The 23299-nt window shown below is 52.3% G+C and overlaps 2 protein-coding genes across 2 annotated transcripts in view; both read right to left on the bottom strand.

Annotated features, from left to right (window-relative positions):
- mettl3 (methyltransferase like 3) overlaps window positions 1–1847 on the bottom strand; it is a 73968-nt gene extending 72121 nt beyond the window's left edge. The window contains exon 1 of the mRNA XM_072506015.1: window positions 1665–1847. Within this exon, the coding sequence (XP_072362116.1) occupies window positions 1665–1776 (112 nt within the window). The 5' untranslated portion in view covers window positions 1777–1847. The remainder of the gene's footprint in view (window positions 1–1664) is intronic.
- LOC140422583 (solute carrier family 12 member 6) overlaps window positions 1–23299 on the bottom strand; it is a 539853-nt gene that overhangs the window by 183029 nt on the left and 333525 nt on the right. The gene's annotated exons all lie outside the window — the stretch shown is intronic.

The raw sequence follows: 23299 nt of genomic DNA, 5'->3' as shown, positions 1-23299 counted from the left end.
CTCACCCCTCTCTCTCTCTCTCTCTCTCTCAGTCCCCTCTCTGTCCCTCACCCCTCTCTCTCTCTCTCTCAGTCCCCTCTCTGACCCTCACCTCTCTCTCTCTCTCTCTCAGTCTCCTCTCTGTCCCTCACCCCTCTCTCTCTCTCTCTCTCAGTCCCCTCTCTGTCCCTCACCCCTCTCTCTCTCTCTCTCTCTCTCTGTCCCTCACCCCTCTCTCTCTCTCAGTCCCCTCTCTGTCCCTCACCCCTCTCTCTCTCTCTCTCTGTCCCTCTCTCTCTCTCTCTCTCTCTCTCAGTCCCCTCTCTGACCCTCACCTCTCTCTCTCTCTCTCTCAGTCCCCTCTCTGTCCCTCACCTCTCTCTCTCTCTCTCTCTCAGTCTCCTCTCTGTCCCTCACCCCTCTCTCTCTCTCTCTCTCTCAGTCCCCTCTCTGTCCCTCACCCCTCTCTCTCTCTCTCTCAGTCCCCTCTCTGTCCCTCACCCCTCTCTCTCTCCCTCTCAGTCCCCTCTCTGTCCCTCACCCCTCTCTCTCTCTCTCTCAGTCCCCTCTCTGTCCCTCACCCCTCTCTCTCTCTCAGTCCCCTCTCTGTCCCTCACCCCTCTCTCTCTCTCTCTCTCAGTCCCCTCTCTGTCCCTCACCCCTCTCTCTCTCTCTCTCAGTCTCCTCTCTGTCCCTCACCCCTCTCTCTCTCTCTCTCTCTCTGTCCCTCACCCCTCTCTCTCTCTCTCTCTCAGTCTCCTCTCTGTCCCTCACCCCTCTCTCTCTCTCTCTCTCTCTGTCTCCTCTCTGTCCCTCACCCCTCTCTCTCTCTCTCTCTCAGTCCCCTCTCTGTCCCTCACCCCTCTCTCTCTCTCTCTCTCTCTCTCTCTCTCAGTCCCCTCTCTGTCCCTCACCCCTCTCTCTCTCTCTCTCTCTCTGTCTCCTCTCTGTCCCTCACCCCTCTCTCTCTCTCTCTCTCAGTCCCCTCTGTATCTCACCCCTCTCTCTCTCTCTCTCAGTCCCCTCTCTGTCTCTCTCTCTCTCTCTCTCTCTCTCTCTCTCAGTCCCCTCTCTGTCCCTCTCTCTCTCTCTCTCTCTCAGTCCCCCCTCTGTCCCTCACCCCTCTCTCTCTCTCTCTCTCTCTCTCTCAGTCCCCTCTCTGTCCCTCTCTCTCTCTCTCTCTCTCAGTCCCCTCTCTGTCCCTCACCCCTCTCTCTCTCTCAGTCCCCTCTCTGTCCCTCTCTCTCTCTCTCTCTCTCAGTCCCCCCTCTGTCCCTCACCCCTCTCTCTCTCTCTCTCTCTCTCTCTCAGTCCCCTCTCTGTCCCTCTCTCTCTCTCTCTCTCTCAGTCCCCTCTCTGACCCTCACCTCTCTCTCTCTCTCTCTCAGTCCCCTCTCTGTCCCTCACCTCTCTCTCTCTCTCTCTCTCAGTCTCCTCTCTGTCCCTCACCCCTCTCTCTCTCTCTCTCTCTCAGTCCCCTCTCTGTCCCTCACCCCTCTCTCTCTCTCTCTCAGTCTCCTCTCTGTCCCTCACCCCTCTCTCTCTCTCTCTCTCTCAGTCCCCTCTCTGTCCCTCACCCCTCTCTCTCTCTCTCTCAGTCCCCTCTCTCTCTCTCTCTCTCAGTCCCCTCTCTGTCCCTCACCCGTCTCTCCCTCCCTCTCCCTCTCCCTCTCCCTCTCCCTCACCTCCTCCTCCCCCTCCCCCGGGCCCGGGCTCCCTCCTCCGCCGCTGGATCCTCTCCCTCAGGCTGTCCAGCTGTTTCTTGTGGGCCTGGATACTGCTCCAGGTGTCGGACATCCTGGCTGGGCAGGGAGGCCAAATCCAGGCCCAGGCTGCAACCGGAAACAGGGCCGGGGGCGCTTCCGGTCCCTGCCCCGCCCCCCAGTAAACCCCACCTCCCAGTAAACCCCGCCCCCAGTAAACCCCACCCCCAGTAAACCCCACCCCCAGTAAACCCCACCCCCCAGTAAACCCCGCCCCCCAGTAAACCCCACCCCCAGTAAACCCCACCCCCCAGTAAACCCCGCCCCCAGTAAACCCCACCCCCCAGTAAACCCCGCCCCCAGTAAACCCCACCCCCCAGTAAACCCCACCCCCAGTAAACCCCACCCCCAGTAAACCCCACCCCCAGTAAACCCCACCCCCAGTAAACCCCGCCCCCCAGTAAACCCCGCCCCCAGTAAACCCCACCCCCAGTAAACCCCACCCCCAGTAAACCCCACCCCAGTAAACCCCACCCCCAGTAAACCCCACCCCCAGTAAACCCCACCCCCCAGTAAACCCCACCCCCAGTAAACCCCGCCCCCAGTAAACCCCACCCCCAGTAAACCCCACCCCCAGTAAACCCCACCCCCAGTAAACCCCGCTCCCCAGTAAACCCCACCCCCAGTAAACCCCACCCCCAGTAAACCCCACCCCCCAGTAAACCCCACCCCCAGTAAACCCCACCCCCCAGTAAACCCCACCCCCAGTAAACCCCGCCCCCCAGTAAACCCCACCCCCAGTAAACCCCGCCCCCCAGTAAACCCCACCCCCAGTAAACCCCACCCCCCAGTAAACCCCACCCCCAGTAAACCCCGCTCCCCAGTAAACCCCGCCCCCCAGTAAACCCCCCAGTAAACCCCACCCCAGTAAACCCCACCCCCCAGTAAACCCCGCCCCCCCAGTAAACCCCACCCCCCAGTAAACCCCGCCCCCCAGTAAACCCCCCAGTAAACCCCACCCCAGTAAACCCCACCCCCGGTAAACCCCACCCCCCAGTAAACCCTACCCCCAGTAAACCCCACCCCCAGTAAACCCCACCCCCCAGTAAACCCCACCCCCAGTAAACCCCCCCAGTAAACCCCCCCAGTAAACCCCGCCCCCAGTAAACCCCACCCCCCAGTAAACCCCACCCCCAGTAAACCCCCCCAGTAAACCCCCCCAGTAAACCCCGCCCCCAGTAAACCCCACCCCCGGTAAACCCCACCCCCCAGTAAACCCTACCCCCAGTAAACCCCACCCCCAGTAAACCCCACCCCCAGTAATCCCCACCCCCCAGTAAACCCCGCCCCCCAGTAAACCCCACCCCCAGTAATCCCCACCCCCCAGTAAACCCCGCCCCCCAGTAAACCCCACCCCCAGTAAACCCCACCCCCAGTAAACCCCACCCCCAGTAAACCCCACCCCCAGTAAACCCCACCCCCAGTAAACCCCACCCCCAGTAAACCCCACCCCCAGTAACCCCGCCCCCCAGTAAACCCCGCCCCCAGTAAACCCCACCCCCAGTAAACCCCACCCCCAGTAAACCCCGCCCCCAGTAAACCCCACACCAGTAAACCCCACCCCCAGTAAACCCCACCCCCCAGTAAACCCCACCCCCAGTAAACCCCACCCCCAGTAAACCCCACCCCCAGTAAACCCCACCCCCAGTAAACCCCACCCCCCAGTAAACCCCACACCAGTAAACCCCACCCCCAGTAAACCCCACCCCCAGTAAACCCCACCCCCAGTAAACCCCACACCAGTAAACCCCGCCCCCAGTAAACCCCGCCCCCCAGTAAACCCCGCCCAGTAAACCCCGCCCCCAGTAAACCCCACACCAGTAAACCCCGCCCCCAGTAAACCCCACCCCCAGTAAACCCCACCCCCAGTAAACCCCACCCCCAGTAAACCCCGCCCCCAGTAAACCCCGCCCCCCAGTAAACCCCGCCCCCAGTAAACCCCGCCCCCAGTAAACCCCACCCCCCAGTAAACCCCACCAAAATTGTTTGGCGGGGGACGGAAGCGGGGAATCTAGTGGGAGCCAAGAGGTCGGAAAGCCACTGGTGTAAAATCGTTTTGCAATTTTCCAATGGTGGGTCATCTGAGGCGGGATTCTCCGCATGCTCAGGGGGGTTCTTCCCCACACCGGCCACGGCAGAGGTTGACAGCAGCCGGTGTGGAGGGAAAGAGTGACCCCCCAACGGCACAGGCCTGCCTGTGGATCAGTGGGCCCCAATCGTGGGCCAGGCCACCGCGGGGGCACCCCCCGTGGCCAGATCCCTCCCTCCCCCCCCGAGGACTCTGCAGGCCGCCCGCGGTGCCAGGTCCCGGCGGTAAGGACCCGTTGTGATTGACGCCGGCGGGACCCGGCCAAGACGAGCGGCCACTCGGCCCATCGCGGGTCGGAGAATCGCTGGGGGGGGGGGGGGGGGGGCAGCTGCCACCGGCCGCTAACCGGCGCGGCGCGATTCCCACCCGGGCACCAGAGAATAAGGCAGCCGGCGGGGGCGGGATTCATGGCACCCCCCGGCGATTCTCCGATCCGCCGGGGGGGGTCGTAGAATCAAAGAATAAAGAAAGTACAGCACAGGAATAGGTCCTCCGGCCCTCCAAGCCTGTGCCCTAACTAAAAAAATAACCTGCCTTCTACCCCTACTCGGTCTGTATCCCTCTATTTCCTACCTGTTCATGGATCCATCCAGATGCCTTCTAAATGTTGCTAATGTGCCTTCCTCCACCACATCCTCTGGCAGCGCGTTCCAGGTGCCCACCACTCTCCTCATGAAAAATGTACCCTGTACATCTCCCTTAAACTTTCCCCCTCTCACCTTGAACCTGTGCCCCCTTTTAATTGACACTTCCACCCTTGGAAGAAGCCTCTGACTATCCACCCTCTCTACGCCTCTCATAAATTTGCAGACCTCTATCAGGTCTCCCCTCAGTCTCTGTCTTTCCAGTGTAAGCAATCCTAGTTTATTCAACCTCTCCTCATAGCCAACACCCTCGAGACCAGACAACATCCTGGTGAACCTTCTTTGCACTCTCTGCAAAGCTTCCACATCCTTCTGATAATGTGGTGACCAGAACTGCACGCAATACTCCAAATGCTGCCTAACTAAGGTTCTATACAGCTGCAACATGATTTCCCAACTCTTATACTCAATGCCCCGGCTGATGAATGCAAGCATGCCATATGCCTTCTCAATCACCTTGCCACCTGTGTTGCCACTTTTAGGGAAATGTGAACCTACACGCCCAGATCCCTCTATATGTTAATGTTCCCAAGGGTTCTGCCATTTACAATATAATTCATAACTAGATTTGATCCTCCAAAATGCCATCACCTTTCATTTGTCCGGATTAAACTCCATTTGCCATTTCTGTGCCCAAGTCTCCAAACTATCTCTATCCAGTTGTATCCTCTGACAATCCTCAGCACGATCTGTAACTCTGCCAATCTCCGTGTCATCCGCAAACTTACTAATCAGACCACCCACATTTTCCTCCAGATCATTTTTTTACACTACAAACAACAGAGGTCCCAGCACTGATTCCTGCGGAACACCATTAGCTACAGATCTCCATTCAGAAAAACACCCTTCCTCCACTACTCTCTGTCTTTTATAACCAAGCCAGTTCTGTATCCATCTCGCCAGCCCACCCCGAATTCCATGTGAATTTAGCTTTTGTACCAGTCTTCCATGTGGGACCTTGTCAAATGCCTTACTAAAGTCCACATCAACTACACCCACAGCCCTTCCCTCATCAATTTTCTTTGTCACCTCTTCAAAAAACTCAATCAAGTTGGTGAGACATGACCTTCCCTGTGCAAAACCATGCTGCCCATCACTAACTAGTCCATTTTCCTCCAAATGTGCATATATCCTGTCCCTCAGTATCTTTTCCAAAAGCTTTCCCACCGCTGATGTCGGGCTCACCGGCCTACAATTTGCTGGAATGTCTCTGCTTCCTTTCTGAAATAAGGGAATAGCATTGGCTACTCTCCGGTCCTCTGGAACCTTACCTGTGGTCAAAGAGGATGTGAAGATATCTGTTAATGCTTCAGCTATTTCTCCCCTTGCCTCCCGCATAAACCTGGGATAGATTCCATCCGACCCTGAAGACTTGTCTACCTTAATGTAATTTAGGATAATCAACACTTCTTCCTTTGATATATTGATGTTTTTAAGAGAGTTCACACACCCATCCCTGACCTCAGCGTCTGTCATGTCCTCCTTCCTGCTGATTACCGATAAAAAGTACTCATTAAGGATTTCACCCACTTCCTGTTGTTCCACGCATAACTTCCCTCCTTGTCCTTAAGTGGGTCTACTCTTTCTCTTGCTACCCTCTTGCTCCTAATATATATGCATAACAGGCTTTAGGATTCTCCTTAACCATATTTGCTAAAGACATTTCATTCATGGCCCCTTTAAGCCCTCCTAATTCCATGTTTAAGTTCCTTCCTACTTTCACTTACTCCTCAAAGGTTTCATCAGATTTTAGATGCCTAGACCTATCATATGTTCCCTTTTGACTAACCTACAATTTCCCTTGTCATCCATGGTTCCCGAATCCAGCCATTTCCATCCTTAATTTTTGCGGGGACATGCCAGTCCTCCACTTCAACTGGCCTTTAAAAGCCTCCCACATGTCGGAAGTGGATTTGCCCTCAAATAGCCGCTCCCAATCCACATTCCCCAGTTCCTGTCTAATTCAGTTGTAATTAGCCCTTGCCCAATTAAGGATCCTCACCCACGGACCACTCTTGTCCTTATCCATGACTACTCAAAATCTTATGGAATTAAGGTCGCAAAGCCCAAAATGCTCCCCCAGTGAAACATCAATCACCTGGCCGGGCTCATTCCCCAATACCAAGTCCAGTATGGCCCCCCCCCCTGGTTGGATTGTCAAATATACTGTATCAAAAAGTCCTCTTGGACACATCTAACAAATTGCTCTCCTTCCGAGCCCCTGGCTGTAAGGGATTCCCAGTCAATATGGGGGAAGTTAAAATCACCCATCACAACGTCCTGCTTTTTTTACATCTTTTCAGTAACTGACTACACAACTGCTCCTCTGTCTCCTGCGGGCTGCTGGGAGGTCTGTAGTACACTTCCAACATTGTGATTTTGCCCTACTTATTCCTGAGCTCCACCCATAATGCCTTACTACAAGATCCCTCCAATGTGTCCTCCCTCAACACAACTGTGATCTGCTCCCTAATCAGCAATGCAACTCCCCCCAAATCTTTTGTTTCCCCTCTGCGCCATCTAAAACAACGATATCCCAGAATGTTAAGCTGCCAGTTCTGTCCCTCTTTTAACCATTTCTCCGTAATTGCAATTACATCATAGTTCTTTGTAGTAATCCAGGCTCTCAGTTCATCTGTTTTACCTGTTATAATCGAGATGTCGATATAATGTCGAGATTGACAGATGCGCTCATTTGTGGGACTAAGTGCGGTTGAATACGGCCAACGTGAAACACCCTGCCAAAAATGACATTAGAAATTTTTCTGCTAAATCACACCGTATAATTCAGGATAGTATGACAGATACCCTACAAAATTGGAGGATATCAGAGAAAGCCACATTGGATTTGTAAAGGGCAGGTCGTGTCTGACAAACCTAATTGAATTTCTTACATTAACACGTGAACATATGGGGCAGGATTCTCAGTTCTTGAGACTAAATGTTGATGCCAGGGAAGGATTTGTGGAGTTCCACGACAGCAAAACTGGCGCCGTACCTGGATCGGTTCAACGAATGTGGAGGGGTTAGTGTTGCCAATCGGCCCCGGAGTCGCCAATAATGTTGCCAATTAATAATGATGCTCTTTAGCCTCGCCAGATATCAAATGATACCACCACAAGGCTTTACCGGATATCGATCAAAGGACCACACAATCTTTGTTGAACAATTCAAGTTCAAAGCTGGTTTATTTACACACAAGGATGACTTCGACATGCAACATAAAACACTACAAGGAAAACTACACCGAATAACTACAATAACCGACACTTAACTTCAGGGCCAGCGGCTCTATGCAGATGGTCAAGGCCTTTGTCTGGATCTTGCGTGGCTGGGTGGAAGAAGTGGCTCTGTTTCTGCTGGGCTCATCCGTCTGGTAGCAATCGTTGGTCTTGAACTTGTCTGTCTGGTCGTTATGCTGCACTTGGGTTGGCACAGGCCGGATTCAAGAGAGACCGAGCACACGGCTGTGTGTCTTCTTATCCCTCTGGGATTTCGCGCATTTTGGGGCGGTCCTTAACTTGGACCCAATAATTCGACAGGCTTCGATCACTGCCTTCAATTTTGGCCAATAAAGCGGCGGGTGCCTTGATGGCTGGGCGTGTCCTTAGTGGTCATTGACCTTGGCTGTTTGGGCTCCCTGAGTAAAGGGAGCGGCGCCGATCAGCCTGTGGCTGTATTGGTTTCTTGAGTGCAGTCCTATTGTTCTGGGGAAATTGGCCATTAGAATGCAAATGAGCGGGGGTTTCGATCGCGTCTCGCTATCTGGGTTGCAACACACACACAAGCTCTGAGTCTGTCTGAGTCCTGGGTTGGCCATAATTCCCATGGTCCTTTGCAGGTGGCCATCTGAGATGGCTACATCCCGTCCTCTTGATCCTGAACGCAAAGCGTGGTGGATCACACTGTTGATCCCTTATCCATCCCTGGTGTGCCGGTTACCCTTGGTCAAGGACAGGCTCTACTCTACTCTGTCCTATGTTTTTGGAGCATTTACCTAACATTTTTAGTAGCACAGCATACATTCATAATTTCTAATGGTTCACTATAAAACATTTCACTGTTCCGCAAAATTGAATATCTAACTAACACTATCTTAGCTACACTCATGCTGCTGGCAAATATAAAAAGAATTTATGTACAATACAAGATTTCAAAACAGCAGCATCACATTCCTACTTAATCCATCAAAGTTAGAGAGGTATACGGTCTTTATTTTTATCAGCGATTATAGTGGTTGTTGAGTTGGGTGAATTCCAAAGAAGGGGCTGGGAGTGTATATATCGGGGAGCAGGAAGCTCTTTTTCACCATTTGCGGAGTCTAAGTGTCTGGATGACACTGCAGATTATTGCAATTACCAGAGGAGCCTCTACTGTGTATGAAAGGGGGTACAATTTGGCAATGTTTTCGCACCAAGTGGGGGTTTCAGTGTCTATCTCTGTGTGTGGTGTGGTGTCCGGGCTTGGGGTGTCATGTGTGGTGGTGTTCGGGGCTGGTGGTTCCTGCAGCTGGTGACACTTCCTGCAGACGTCGTCACCTAGCTCATTCATAGCATCCATATCTTCCCACATACCACATCACACATCTGGGGCGAAATTCTCCTGAAACGGCGCGATGTCCGCCGACTGGCGCCCAAAACGGCGCCAATCAGACGGGCATCGCGCCGCCCCAAAGGTGCGGAATGCTCCGCATCTTTGGGGGCCGAGCCCCAACATTGAGGGGCTAGGCCGACGCCGGAGGGATTTCCGCCCCGCCAGCTGGCGGAAACGGCCTTTGTTGCCCCGCCAGCTGGCGCGGAAATGACATGTCGGGGCGGCGCATGCGCGGGAGCGTCAGCGGCCGCCGACAGTTTCCCGCGCATGCGCAGTGGAGGGAGTCTCTTCCGCCTCCGCCCTGGTGGAGGCCGTGGCGGAGGCGGAAGGGAAAGAGTGCCCCCACGGCACAGGCCCGCCCGCGGATCGGTGGGCCCCGATCGCGGGCCAGGCCACCGTGGGGGCACCCCCCGTGGCCAGCTCGCCCCGCGCCCCCCCCAGGACCCCGGAGCCCGCCCGCGCCGCCTGGTCCCGCCGTACAAAAGGTGGTTTAATCCACGCCGGCGGGACAGGCAATTTATCGGCGGGATAATCTATATTGAAACCTGAAAAAGATTTCCCAGAATTTACCACGTGAACATGATTCGCTACTCACTCCGTCACCATCTCACTCAGGTATAATCTCCTGACTGTGCGCCCTATACTGACAGGGAGGACACGGGCTGTAGCTGCTCTGAATGTGAGATTGGCCTGCTCCAATAGTCGAACCCTCAAGAGTATTGACAGTCAGAGAGATCTAGGAGTACAGGTCCACAGGTCATTGAAAGGGGCGACACAGGTGGAGAAGGTAGTCAAGAAGGCATACGGCATGCTTGCCTTCATTGGCCGGGGCATTGAGTATAAGAATTGGCAAGTCATGTTGCAGCTGTACAGAACCTTAGTTAGGCCACACTTGGAGTATAGTGTTCAATTCTGGTCGCCACACTACCAGAAGGATGTGGAGGCTTTAGAGAGGGTGCAGAAGAGATTTACCAGAATGTTGCCTGGTATGGAGGGCATAAGCTATGAGGAGCGATTGAATAAACTCGGTTTGTTCTCACTGGAACGAAGGAGGTTGAGGGGCGACCTGATAGAGGTATACAAAATTATGAGGGGCATAGACAGAGTGGATAGTCAGAGGCTTTTCCCCAGGGTAGAGGGGTCAATTACTAGGGGGCATAGGTTTAAGGTGAGAGGGGCAAAGTTTAGAGTAGATGTACGAGGCAAGTTTTTTACGCAGAGGGTAGTGGGTGCCTGGAACTCACTACCGGAGGAGGTAGTGGAAGCAGGGACGATAGGGACATTTAAGGGGCATCTTGACAAATATATGAATAGGATGGGAATAGAAGGATACGGACCCAGGAAGTGTAGAAGCTTGTAGTTTAGTCGGGCAGTATGGTCGGCACGGGCTTGGAGGGCCGAAGGGCCTGTTCCTGTGCTGTACATTTCTTTGTTCTTTGTTCTTTGTAATATCCCAACGTGGAAGTATCCATTATACAGCGACAGCATTTGGACAATGACTGTGAGTTAAGTATCATGTTTGAGCCAGCCGCAACAATCACTCATTCTCTCTTTTCGCCATTCCAGGTACCAGCAAGAAGAGAGGCAAAACAGTTTCCTCCGCAAAATAAAGCCACGGCCTCCAGGCCACCTGCAGGAGGACGAAGATGGTCCAGCACCTCCCGACCCCATCACTAAATTCACTTGCAACTTCCACCGGTACCATCACACCCTTTGGTGGGTCAGAGGGCTGCGTTAGGCTTGGGTTCACACTCTGGTGATTCATGAGATGAAGTTGGATTTAGATATGATTTCTGACATTGGTCAGTGGGACAGTCAACCCTCCTTTATGGGGGGTGGGAGCCGACTCCGGAGGTCCTCCATGGTGACCAAGCCTGCGATATCGGGGGGCAACCGATCGGCGGGGGCGCTCATTCCAGGGGGAGCCCAGGTTCCTCCACGCCAGGCCCCTGTAGGGCTGCACCATGTTGCCCGTGGCTCGCATGCGTGGACCCGAGCTGGCCGTGTCGGGCTGGCTTCTTACGCCGGAGCAACGCGCAGCACTCCAGCGCCGTGCTAGCCCCAAAGGACGGGGTGAAGGACTGGGCCTGGAGGCCCGTTGATGTCGGCGTCGCTCGCGCCAGTTTTGCCCCCCCGGCATCAACACTTGGCTGGGAGTTCGGAGAATCGCGGCCCTTATCTTTGTGCCCGCTGGGCACGCACACCCGGCAGGCCTGGTAGTGGTCGCAGAATGTGATATCACGCTGGCTGGCCAATTAACATTGCCTGGGAGAGTGGGAGGAGGATAGGCCCTGAGAAAAGGGAATGTGCAGGCTAAAGGATGCAATACAGCAGCAAATTGTGTCTAGGTAGCACATCAAAACACAAACCTCACCCCAGACACCTTTTACATTTTATTTCAGCCCTGACATTTCACCCTGCCCTGGGTCGACGTTCCAGATAAAATGTAAAGGCTGCCTGGCCAAACAACTTGCCTGCCAACTTTAGAAGTAGGTGGGCCACATAAAATTTGAAGTCAATTGGCCCCATAATGGGCTTATTTTCCTGCTTAACTGTCAGTGGGCGTGCTTCCAACTCTAGCTGAGCGCATGCCCGCCAATTGAAATATCACAGGATACGCGCCCGACAGCTTCTCGTGCGATTTCCAGGTTGGGCGCACGCCCATCCAAGCAACATAAAATTCTGGCCATAATGTCACGATAAAGGTTAAACCATTTATGTCTCAGAAGGGGAGGATCTTCTTTCTCTCAGAGAGTTGTAAATCTTTGGAATTCTTTACACCCAAGGATTGTAGACGTTCAATCAATGAGTAGATTCAAGACTGAGTGCTCTGATTTTTTTTGAGCACTAATGAATCAAGGGATATGAGGACAGGGTGGGAAAGTAGAGTTGATGGAGAGGTTCATGCATGATCTTACTGAATGGTAGAGCAGGCTTGAGGGGGGGTCATACTACTATTGCCGCTATTTCTTTCCAAGAGGCCATCAAGCACATTATTGTTCATCCCGGGTCTTTTTATCTACCATTTTGGATCAGGCCTCCCTCCGTCTCGCTCCACCACCCCTGAGAGACTTAAACATTGTCAAACGTTTTCCCAAGAATTCCCCATTCATTCCTTATTGGTGGTTTCTCACAATTAGTAGTTTACAGAATAAGAATATGGACAGCTACAGTATCTGAGAAGTTGTGAATGGTGCTGAACAACATTGCCACTTCTGACTTAGGGTGGAAGGAAGGTCATTGATGAAGCAGCTGAAGATGGTTGGGCCTAGGACACTACCCTGTGGAACTCCTACAGTGATGTCCTGGAGCTGAGATGATTGACCTCCAACCTCCACAACCATCTTCCTTTGTGCCAGGTTATGACTCCAACCGGCAGGGGGTTTTGCCCCCAAATATCATTGAATTCAGTTTTGCGAGTGCTCCTTGGATGCCATAATAGGACAAGTGCCGCCTAGATGGCAAAGGCAGTCACTCTCACCTTACCTCTGGCATTCAGCTCTTTTGTCCATGTTCGAACCAAGGCTGCAATGAGGTCAGGAGCTGGGTGACCCTGGCGGAATCTAAACTGTCAGTGAGCAGGTTATAGTTAAACAAGTGCCACTAGATAACACTGGTGATGAACCCTTCCATCACTTCACTGATGATTGAGAGTAGACTGATTGGGGTGCTAATTGGCCAGTTTGGATTTGTGTACTTGTGTACATATTTGGGCAATTTTCCTCATTGCCAGGTAAATCCAGTTTTGTATCTGTCCTGGAACAGCTTGGCTAGTGGCGCAGCAAAGTTCTGGTGCACAAATCTTCAGTACTATTGCCAGAATCTTGTCAGGGTTAGGGTTAGGGCTAGGTTATTGCCTTTGCAATGTGCAATGCCTTCAGCCTTTTCTCGATATCATGTGGGGTGAATCAAATTGGTTGAAAGCTGACATCTGTGATGTTGATATCCCCAGAGAGGCCGAGAAAGATTACTTACTCGGCACCTCTGGCTAAAGACTGTTGCCAATGCCTAAGCCTTATCTTTTGCACTGAAGTGCTGGGTTCCCCCTTCACTGAGGATGGTGATATATGTGGAGCCTCTCCCTCCAGTGAGTTGTTTAATTGTTCACCGTTGACAACTGGATAGAGGACTGCAGAGCTTAGATCTGATCCATTGGCTGTAGAATTGCTTAACTCTGGCTATCACTTGCTGCTTACGCTGTTTGGCAAGTGCTCCTCCTTTGTATCTTCACCAGGTTGACACGTCATTGTTAAGTTTGCCTGGTGTTGTTCCAAGCATGCCCTCCTGCACTTTCATTGAACCAGCTTACCCTCAATGTGAAGACAGGACTTGGTCTCCACAAGTACCATGTGGTGGTCATTCCTATTGATACTGTCATGAACAGATGCATCTATGGCAGGCAGGTTTGGTGAGTCAACTATGTTTTCATTCTTACTGGTTCCCTCACCAGCTGCCTCAGGCCCAGCCTAACAGCTATGACCTTCAGGACCCAACCTGCTCGGTCTGTGTATTACCAAGCCATTCTGAGTGATGGACATTGAGAATGTTCTTCACCGTTCCCACCCTCAGTGCATCCTCCAAGTGGTGTTTGGTGTGTTGGGTAGGCTGGGTCGAGGTGAACTGCACTTGATGCAGTGTAGCATGAGACAGACCTCCAACACTTGATAAAATGCAACACGATTTTATTCAACATCCAAACTATTATACATGTTCAACTGTGGATCGACACTATGCTGACTTAACTGGAGACCTGACACTAGTCTGACCACACTAACCGAGCTACCACATGGTGTAGGCACTGACTAGCTCATGAGCTCTGACTGTCTCAGAGGCTGGGCCCCGAGAGTTCGGGAAAACTGGTGCCCTCTGGCTTTATAGTGGTCGTGTCCTGTCTGGTGATTGGCTGCTCTGTTCTGTGTGCTTACTGGTCATCCTGTGTATCAATCACTGCCTGTCTGCACTCCATTGTTTGCATAGATGTATATTATGACATCTCCCCCCCCCTTTTTTTTTCTCTATATTGTATGTGTTGAGATAATAAATATTAAGGTGCCTGTGCGTGTGGATGTGTATATGTGCGTGACTATATACAGAATGTGCTAAAATGACCTTATGTACACAGGAAGGTGTTGCTAGTGCAGATATCGGGCAGATGCATCGGTAACAATGATATTTACAGAGGTCAAAACGATAAGGTAACACAGTTGTGCAAAAGTTCAGTCTATAAGTTTAGTCGCTGCGGCGGGCGACAAATTCTGGTTGACCGCCTCAAGGGTGGATCAGGGGCCGCCTGCTCTTGGATAGGCGGGACCGCGGCCAATGAGGTGGTCACAGAGGTCGGCAGGATTGCTGGTAGATAGGTGGCCTCGTGGTAGGACACGTCCGGAAGAAGCATTGCGTGAGGCGGGACAACATGGTTAGGTGACGGGTGTGGAACATTGCGCAGCGCCCGTCTGTTGCGTCGTAGGAAGGAGCCATCAGACATGCGGACGAGGAACAATCTCGGGGCCACTTGCTTGACCACCACAGCTGTGATGGACCAGCCGCCGTCAGGCAACTGCACACGAACACAATCAGTTGGGGCCAGCTCAGGGAGATCCGTGGCATGAGCGTCGTATGCTGACTTCTGTTGGGCCCGAGACTGCTGCATCTTTTGTATGACCGTGAGGTGGTCAAGGTCTGGAACATGGATGGCTGGAACTGTGGTTCGCAGAGTGCGATTCATGAGCATCTGCGCAGGAGACAACCCAGTGGACAGCGGGGATGCTCTGTACGCCAGGTTGAAGTCAGAGCCTGAGTCTGCAGCCTTGCACAGTAATCTCTTGACGATATGGACCCCTTTTTCGGCCTTCCCGTTTGACTGCGGGTAGTGGGGGCTGGAGGTTACGTGATGAAAGGTGTACAGGCGGGCAAAATCAGACCATTCCTGGCGGGAAAAACAGGGACCGTTGTCACTCATCACCGTAAGCGGTATCCCATGCCTGGCAAACGATTCTTTGCATGCTTTAATCACCGCCTTCGACATGAGGTCAGACAGTTTCACCACTTCAGGGTAATTGGAGAATTACCAGGAGGACATAGTCACGTCCCTTGGCGTAGAAAAGGTCGACACCGCCTTTGGACCATGGGGAGGTCACTATCTCATGCTGCTGCAGAGTTTCATTGGGTTAAGCTGGTTGAAAGTTCTGACATGTGGGGCAGTTGAGGACCGTGTTGGCAACGTCCTGGCTGATGCCCGGCCAATAGACTGCCTCTCGAGCTCTGTGTCGACATTTCTCGATTCCCAGGTGACCCTCACGGAGTTGGCCGAGCACCATAGCTCGCATGCTCTGCGGAATCACAATCCTATTGAGCTTCATGAGGATGCCGTCCACCACAGTCAGGTCGTCCTTGACGTTGTAAAACTGGGGACACTGCCCCTTCTGTCAGCCATTCGTGAGGTGCTGCATCACACGCTGTAGCAGAGGATCCTTGGCCGTTACCTCACGAATTTGGATGACCCTCTCATCAGTGGCCGGAAGGTTGGAGGCACACAATTGCACCTGCGCATCGATTTGGCAGACTAAGTCAGTTTGTTCACACGGTGTGGTGATAGACCTGGAAAGGGCATCTGCAACAATGACTTCTTTACCTGGCGTGGAGACAAGTTCAAAATCATAGCGGCGTAGCTTGAGAAGGATTCATTATAACCGAGGCGTCATGTCATTCAAATCCTTCTGGGTTATGTGGACTAGTGGCCTGTGGTCCGTCTCAACCGTGAACTTTGGGAGGCCATACACATAGTCGTGAAATTTGTCGATTCCCATTAGGAGGCCCAGGCATTCCTTCTCGATCTGAGCGTACCGTTGCTCAGTGGGCGTCATGGCTCTGGAGGCATACGCAACTGGGGCCCATGAGGAGAAGTCATCCCGTTGGAGGAGCACCGCCCCAATACCGTCCTGGCTCGCGTCAGTGGATATTTTGGTCTCTTTGGTAGGGTCGAAGAACCCCAGAACCGGGGCTGTGGTGAGTTTTGCCCTCAGCTCACGCTATTCGTTCTCATGAGCGGGCAACCACTGGAATTCCCTCGACTTTTTGACGAGATGGCGGAGGGCTGTGGTGTGTGCCGCCATGTTGGGAATGAACTTCCCGAGGAAGTTGACCATCCCTAGAAAGCGGAGGACCACCCTTCTTGTCCTCTGAGGTCTTCATGGCGTTGATCGCCGAGGCCTTGTCAGCATCTGGCCGCACGCCTTGCTGCGAGATGTCGTCACCAAGGAATTTGATTTCTGATTGAGCGAGCGAGCACTTGGCTCTGTTGAGTCGGAGGCCATGATCATGGGTTCTGTGGAATACCCGCTTGAGGCGATCGATGTGTTCTTGAGGAGTTGTGGACCAGATTATGACATCGTCAACATACACGCGCACCCCCTCGATACCCTCCGTCATCTGTTCCATGATGCGTTGAAATACCTCTGAGGCAGAGGTGATGCAAAAAGGCATCCGGTTGTAGCAGTAGCGACTGGATGCATCCAACTGTATTTGCCAGAACCCCTTGGAAGCGTCCAGCTTCATAATGAGTTTGGCATGAGCCATCTCGCAGGTCAACTCCTCTCGTTTTGGTATCGGGTAATGTTCCCTCATGATGTCACGGTTTAAATCCTTGGGGTCGATGCAGATTCGAAGCTCCCCTGGCGGCCTCTTGACGCTGACCATGGAGCTGACCCAGTCCGTGGGTTCTGTGACCTTTGATATGATGCCCTGGTCCTGGAGGTCCTGTCACTGCTGCTTGAGGCGGTCCTTGAGGGGTGCCTGCACCCGACGTGGTGCGTGGATCACAGGGGTGGCGTTCGGTTTGAGCAGGATTTTGTATCGGTATGGGAGTGTCCGTCGAACACGCTGTGGTACTGCGTGATGATGTCATCAATTTCAGCCTGGAAGTTCTCATCAGGTGAGGCCGTCGCCTGTGAGGATGACATGGTGTGGACTCGCTGGACCAAGTTCAGGAGTTTGCAGGCCCGAGCACCGAGCAGGGATGCTTTGTCAGGTCCCACGATCTCAGATCGCAGTGTCGCCTTAAATGACTTATTGGAAACTCCAAGTTGGCATGAGCCACTGGCAGGTATGGCATTGCCATTGTAGTCAAGGAGCTGGCAGGCCGGTGGAAGAATGCTAGGTCTGACGCGGATAAAGTCGAGATCGGATTTGGAGATGAAGTTCGCCGATGCGCCGGTGTCCAGTTTGAACCGAATGCGAGCCTTGTTGACTGTGAGGACAGCACACCACTCGTCGTCGGGCTCCACGCTGAGGATCGGGAGGTGCGTCGCTGTCTTGGAGAAAGGCAGCGCATGCTTCGTAATGATGCCCACCCGGTATGGAGATTTGAGGCACGCACCATCAGGATCTGTCGGGCCATCGGGATCGGAGTCTGGCATGGCGTGCTGTATTGAACGGGCGCTTCTGCGCCGCGGCTGGGATCGCTGGATGCTGGGCAGTGGAGCAGATCTGCAAAGGGCTGCGTAGTGGCCAAGCTTGCCACACTGTAGACACCGTTGTGATTTTGCTGGACATTGCCGTTTTAGATGGGCGGAGCCACAATTCGGACACGTCATGACGCCAACGTCAGCGCGTTCCGTGCGCCATCACGCATGCGCAGTGTGGTCGAACGACGTACACACCTGCGCAGTCTCGTCGTCGGTCTCGCCGTCCCCTCGGTCATGGCGCACATGTGCAGGTGCCCGGGAAAAGCACGCGGAATAGCCACTCTCGTCGATACTTAGGCCCTGCATTTGTGCGATGGCCTGCACCCGTTCCGCCTCGTGGGAGGTTAGCTTTGCCGTTTCTGCTGCCCTGATGTGGGAGTACCGATTGTTAGCATGTTCGTGGAGAACGCACGTTTCGACGGCGATGGTGAGGGTGAGCCGCTTGACTTTCAGGAGCTGCTGGCGAAGGGAACCGGAGTAGACCCCGAAAACGATCTGATCCCGGATCATGGAATCAGTGCTCGAGTCATAGTTACATGACTGCGCGAGGATGCGGAGGTGGGTCAGAAAGGATTGAAAAGGTTCATCCTTACCCTGAAGTCTCTGCTGGAAAATGTACCGTTCAAAGCTCTCATTCACCTCAAAGTCGCAGTGGCTGTCGAACTTCAGTAGGACTGTTTTAAATTTCGTCTCGTCTTCGCCTTCGGCGAATGTAAGGGAGTTGGAGATGTGGATGGCGTGGACCCCGGCTGTGGAGAGGAATAGTGCGATTTTCCTGGCGTCCGATGCGGCCTCGAGATCAGTGGCTTTGAGATAGAGTTGGAACTTTTGTTTGAAGATCCTCCAATTTGCACCGAGGTTGCCGGTGATGCGGAGCTGCGGAGGAGGGCGGACGTTTTCCATGTCACCCGATGGCTGCTGGTCAGCGCTGATTCACTCAAGGTAGGTCCGTCAAATTTTCAGCATCACTCAGCTGGTACCATGATGTGTTGGGTAGGCTGGGTCGAGGTGAACTGCACTTGATGTAGTGTAGAGAGAGACAGACCTCCAACACTTGATAAAATGCAACACGATTTTATTCAACATCCAAACTATTATACATGTTCAACTGTGGATCGACACTATGCTGACTTAACTGGAGACCTGACACTAGCCTGATCACACTAACTTAGCTGCCACATGGTGTAGGCACTGGCTAGCTCACGAGCTCTGACTGTCTCAGAGGCTGGGCCCCGAGAGAACGGGAAAACTGGTGCCCTCTGGCTTTATAGTGGTTGTGTCCTGTCTGGTGATTGGCTGCTCTGTTCCGTGTGCTTACTGGTCATCCTGTGTGTCAATCACTGCCTGTCTGCACTCCATTGTATACATAGATGACAGTGTTCAACACAGAGAAGTACTGATTCATCAGCTGAAGGGGGGAGAAACATGATATTCAGCAGGAAGTTTCCTTGCCCATATTAGACTGAAGCCAAGGGGTCCAGAGTCGATGTTGAGGACTCCCAGAGTAACTTCCTCCTGACTGTGTACTATTGTGCAGCTACCTCTGGGTCTGTCCTGGCGGGGGGTATGCAAATGTGAGGCAGCTCTCCCAATTTTGACACAAGCCCCCAGATGTTAGTGAGAATGACTTTGCAGGGTCGACAGGGCTGGCTTTGTCATTGTTATTGCCGGTGCCTTGGTCGATGTCGGGTGGTCCGTCCAGTTTCATCTCTTTTTGTTATCTTCCTCGCAGTTGGATACAGCGGAGTGGCTTGTTGGAACTGTGGGTCTGGAGTCACATGTCGGCCAGACCAGGTACGGATGGCAGGTTTCCTTCCCTGCAGGATATTAGTAAACCAGATGGGTTTTTATGACAATTGACAACGGTATCATTGTCATAAGTAGACTTTTAATTCCAGATTTTTTTATTAACTCTTAAATGTCACCACCTGCCTTGGTGGGACTTGAACCCAGGTCTCCAAAGCATTACTATGGGACTTTGGATTACAAGTCAAGTGACAATGCCCTGACGCCAGTCTGCCGATTCTCCGGAGAGCAGAGAATCGATGCCATTGACGCCGTCAAGGTCGGCGATCGGCGATTCTCTGCCCGGGATGAGCCAAGCGGCCGCACAAAAACTCCGAGTCCCGCCGGCCGCTGTCCACGTGTGCCCTTACCCGGCAGGATCTCAGCGTGCATGCATCCAGGGGCAGCCTGCTGGGTGGGGAGGGGGGGGTCCGGGCCTCCGCTGAGGCCTGGCCCTCGATCGGGGCCTACCAATCCACGGGCCGGCCTCTCGGGCTGGAGGCCTCATTTGCTCCGTGCTGGCCCCCTGGCGTGGTCAGAATCGCGGCTCCTGATGGTGTCAACACTTAGCCTCAGGTTCAGAGAATCCTGCCCAATGAGTCCAGGCAATATTCTGGCAATAGCACTGAAGACCAGTGCTCCAAAGCTAGCTGTGCCCCTAACCAAGCTTTTTCAGTTAGCTATAACACTGAAATCTACCCGGCAATGTCAGAAATTGCCCAGGTATATTCTGTACAAAATAAGAAGGACAAATCATACCCAACCAAATACCACCCCATCGATCTACTCTTAATCATCAAAAAGGTGATGGACGGGGACGTGGGCAGATGCCCTGGGGAGGGTGAACTCTTCCTCTTCATGCGCGAGGCTCAGCCCCATACAGTTTAAGGTGCTGCACAGGGCACACATGACCGGGACAAGGATGAGCCGGTTCTTTGGGGGTGAGGACAGGTGTGTTAGGTGCTCAGGGAGCCCAGCAAACCGCACCCATATGTTCTGGGCAAGCCCAGCGCTGGAGGAATTTTGGAAGGGCGTAGCGAGGATTGGGTGTCGAGGGCGGTAGGATCCAGGGTCAAACCGGGCTGGGGGCGCGCAATATTTGGGGTTGCAGAGGAGCCGGGAGTGCAGGAGGCGAAAGAGGCCGGAATTCTGGCCTTTGCGTCCCTGGTAGCCCGGCGAAGGATTCTCCTTCAGTGGAAAGATGCGAGGCCCCCAAGCGTGGAATCCTGGATCAGCGATATGGCGGGGTTCATTAAATTGGAGAGGGTGAAATTCGCCTTGAGAGGGTTGGTACAAGGGTTCTTTAGGCGGTGACAACCATAGAAAATACAGCACAGAACAGGCCCTTCGGCCCACGATGTTGTGCCAAACCTTTGTCCTAGATTAATCATAGATTATCATTGAATTTACAGTGCAGAAGGAGGCCATTCGTCCCCCTGAGTCTGCACCGGCTCTTGGAAAGAGCACCCTACCCAAACTCAACACCTCCACCCAACACTAAGGGCAATTTCGGACACTAAGGGCAATTTATCATGGCCAATCCACCTACCCTGCACATCTTTGGACTGTGGGAGGAAACCGGAGCACCCGGAGGAAACCCACGCAGACACAGGGAGGACATGCAGACTCCGCACAGACAGTGACCCAAGCCGGAATCGAACCTGGGACCCTGGAGCTGTGAAGCAATTGTGCTATCCACAATGCTACCGTGCTGCCCAAAATCTAACCGTTCTTAGACTTTCTGGCAGAACGATAGACATTGGTCAATGGCAGCAGCAGCTCGGGGGGTGTGGGGGTTACTTTATTTTTGTTTGTGTTATTTACACTGGAAGGGTCTGAGGGGGTGTATACACCTGTGGTCTTAAGTCGAGGTGTTAATGTTAATGTATTATTTAGGTACGGGGGGAGGGGTTTGGGGGGTTGTTTTTTTCGATCGTGTTTTGTACTTAACCCTGTTGGGTTCTTTTTCCTTTCTCATTTTGTTATTGATATTTTATGAAAACCTTTAATAAAATTTTTTTTTAAATTTTTTTAAGTGATGGACGATATTACCGACAGTGCTGTCAAATGACACTTACTCAACAATAACCTGTTCACTGACGCTCAGTTTGGGTTCCATCAGCCCCACTCAGCTTCTGACTTCATTACAAACTTGGTCGAAACTTGGACGGAAGAGCTGAACACTGCTGTCTCACAGCACCCAGGGATCCGGGTTCAATTCCAACCTTGGGTCACTATCTGTGTCGGGTTTGCACATTCCGTGTCTGCGTGGGTTGCGTCTGGGTGCTCCGGTTTTCTCCCAGAGGGCAAAGACATGCAGTTTAAGTGGATTAGCCATACTAAATTATGCCCCTTAGTGTCCAAAGGCTGCCCAAGTTGCCCAAAGGTTAGGTGGAGTTACAGGGATCTAACGGGAGAGTGAGCCTAGGTAGGGTGCTCTTTCAGAGGGTTGGTACAGACTCAATTATCCAAATTGCCTCCTTCTGCACTGTGGAGATTCTATGAATTCAAGAGATGCGGCTGGAGTGACTTCCCTTAACATCAAGGCAGCATTTGACTGAGTCTGACATCAAGGAGCCCTAGCAAAACTGGTCAGTAAGATTCAGGGGGGAAACTATCTACTGGTTGGAGTCATACCTAGTACAATGGGAATGGTTGTGATTGTTGGAGGTCAATCATCTCAGTTCTGTATTATACAGGCATTTCTCAGGTAACTAGACTCAATCATCTTCAGCTGCTTCATCATTAACCTTCCTTCCATCATAACGTCAGACGTGGGGATGTTTGTTGATGACTGCACAATGTTCAGCACCATTCGTGACTTCTCAAGTACTGAAGCTGTCCCTGTCCATATGCAGAAAGGCATTGACAACATTCAGGCTTGGTCTGATAAGTGGCAAGTAACATTTGCACCACACAGGTGCCAGGGAATGACCCTCTCCCATGAGAGAAAATCTAACCATCTCCCCTTGACATTCAATGGCATTACCATCAATGAATCCCCCTCTATCGACAGCCTGGGTGTTACAATTGCTCAGAAATTGAACTGGACCAGCTGTATGCATACTAAGGCTACAAAAACAGCAGTTACCCATGTCACTATCACCTCAATGGCTCTCAACGAAGAATACGTTTCCTGGTTAACAAAAAAATCTATTCTTGTGTTGTACATCAACCATGGAACATGCCAAAAAAAATTTTACTTACCATCTTCTCTGGAAGGTAAAATTTGATTCATTCGACACAACCATTGTACTTTGCCAACCTGGGGTACATTTTCAATTTTACACACGGGCAACAAGTTGAAAATCTACCCCAATCCTTGCCATTGTTTTAATTGGAATTTGGAGGAGGTGGACAAGTGCTCCACTGCTATTAGAGGGAACGGCAATGGTGACACAGTTGCCTCACAGGGCCAGGGACTTGGGTTCAAATCTGTCCTTGGGTGGCAGTCTGTGTGGAATTTGAACTTTACCCCCGTGTCTGCCTGAGTTAATTGCAGTGTTAATATAAGCCTACGTGTGGCAATAAAGATTATTAAATTAAAAGTTTCCTCTGGGTACTCTGGTTTCCTCTCACAATCCAAAGATGTGCAGTTTAGGTGGATTGACCATGATAAAATTGCTACTTAGTGTCCAAAGATGTGCAGGTTGGGTGGGGTTGCGGGTATAGGGCTGGTGAGTGGGCCCAGGTAGGGACTCCTTCAGGAGGCCGGCGAAAACGTGATGAGCTGAATAGGGTTTCGGTAATTCTAGTGATGATGTGAGTGAAAGGTACCAGATGATAGATAGACGACCTATGTGTTTACAATAAAGCCATTCTCTTAGTGATCTCAAATCATCTGGAAGTATACCACGTACAATAGAGCAAGGCTTCTGAATATATTACTTTGGCACTGGCAGGTGTAGTTGGAGCAAATTCAGAAACAACAGTAAAATGCTCTGTCCTTATCAAAGATCCTCAGAGTAGATAGATTTCCTGACC

This window comes from Scyliorhinus torazame, chromosome 5 (assembly GCF_047496885.1).
Source record: "Scyliorhinus torazame isolate Kashiwa2021f chromosome 5, sScyTor2.1, whole genome shotgun sequence".
Classification (NCBI taxonomy): domain Eukaryota; kingdom Metazoa; phylum Chordata; class Chondrichthyes; order Carcharhiniformes; family Scyliorhinidae; genus Scyliorhinus; species Scyliorhinus torazame.
Note: the sequence above shows the minus strand (reverse complement) of the source record. Positions and strands in the feature narration are given on the sequence as shown.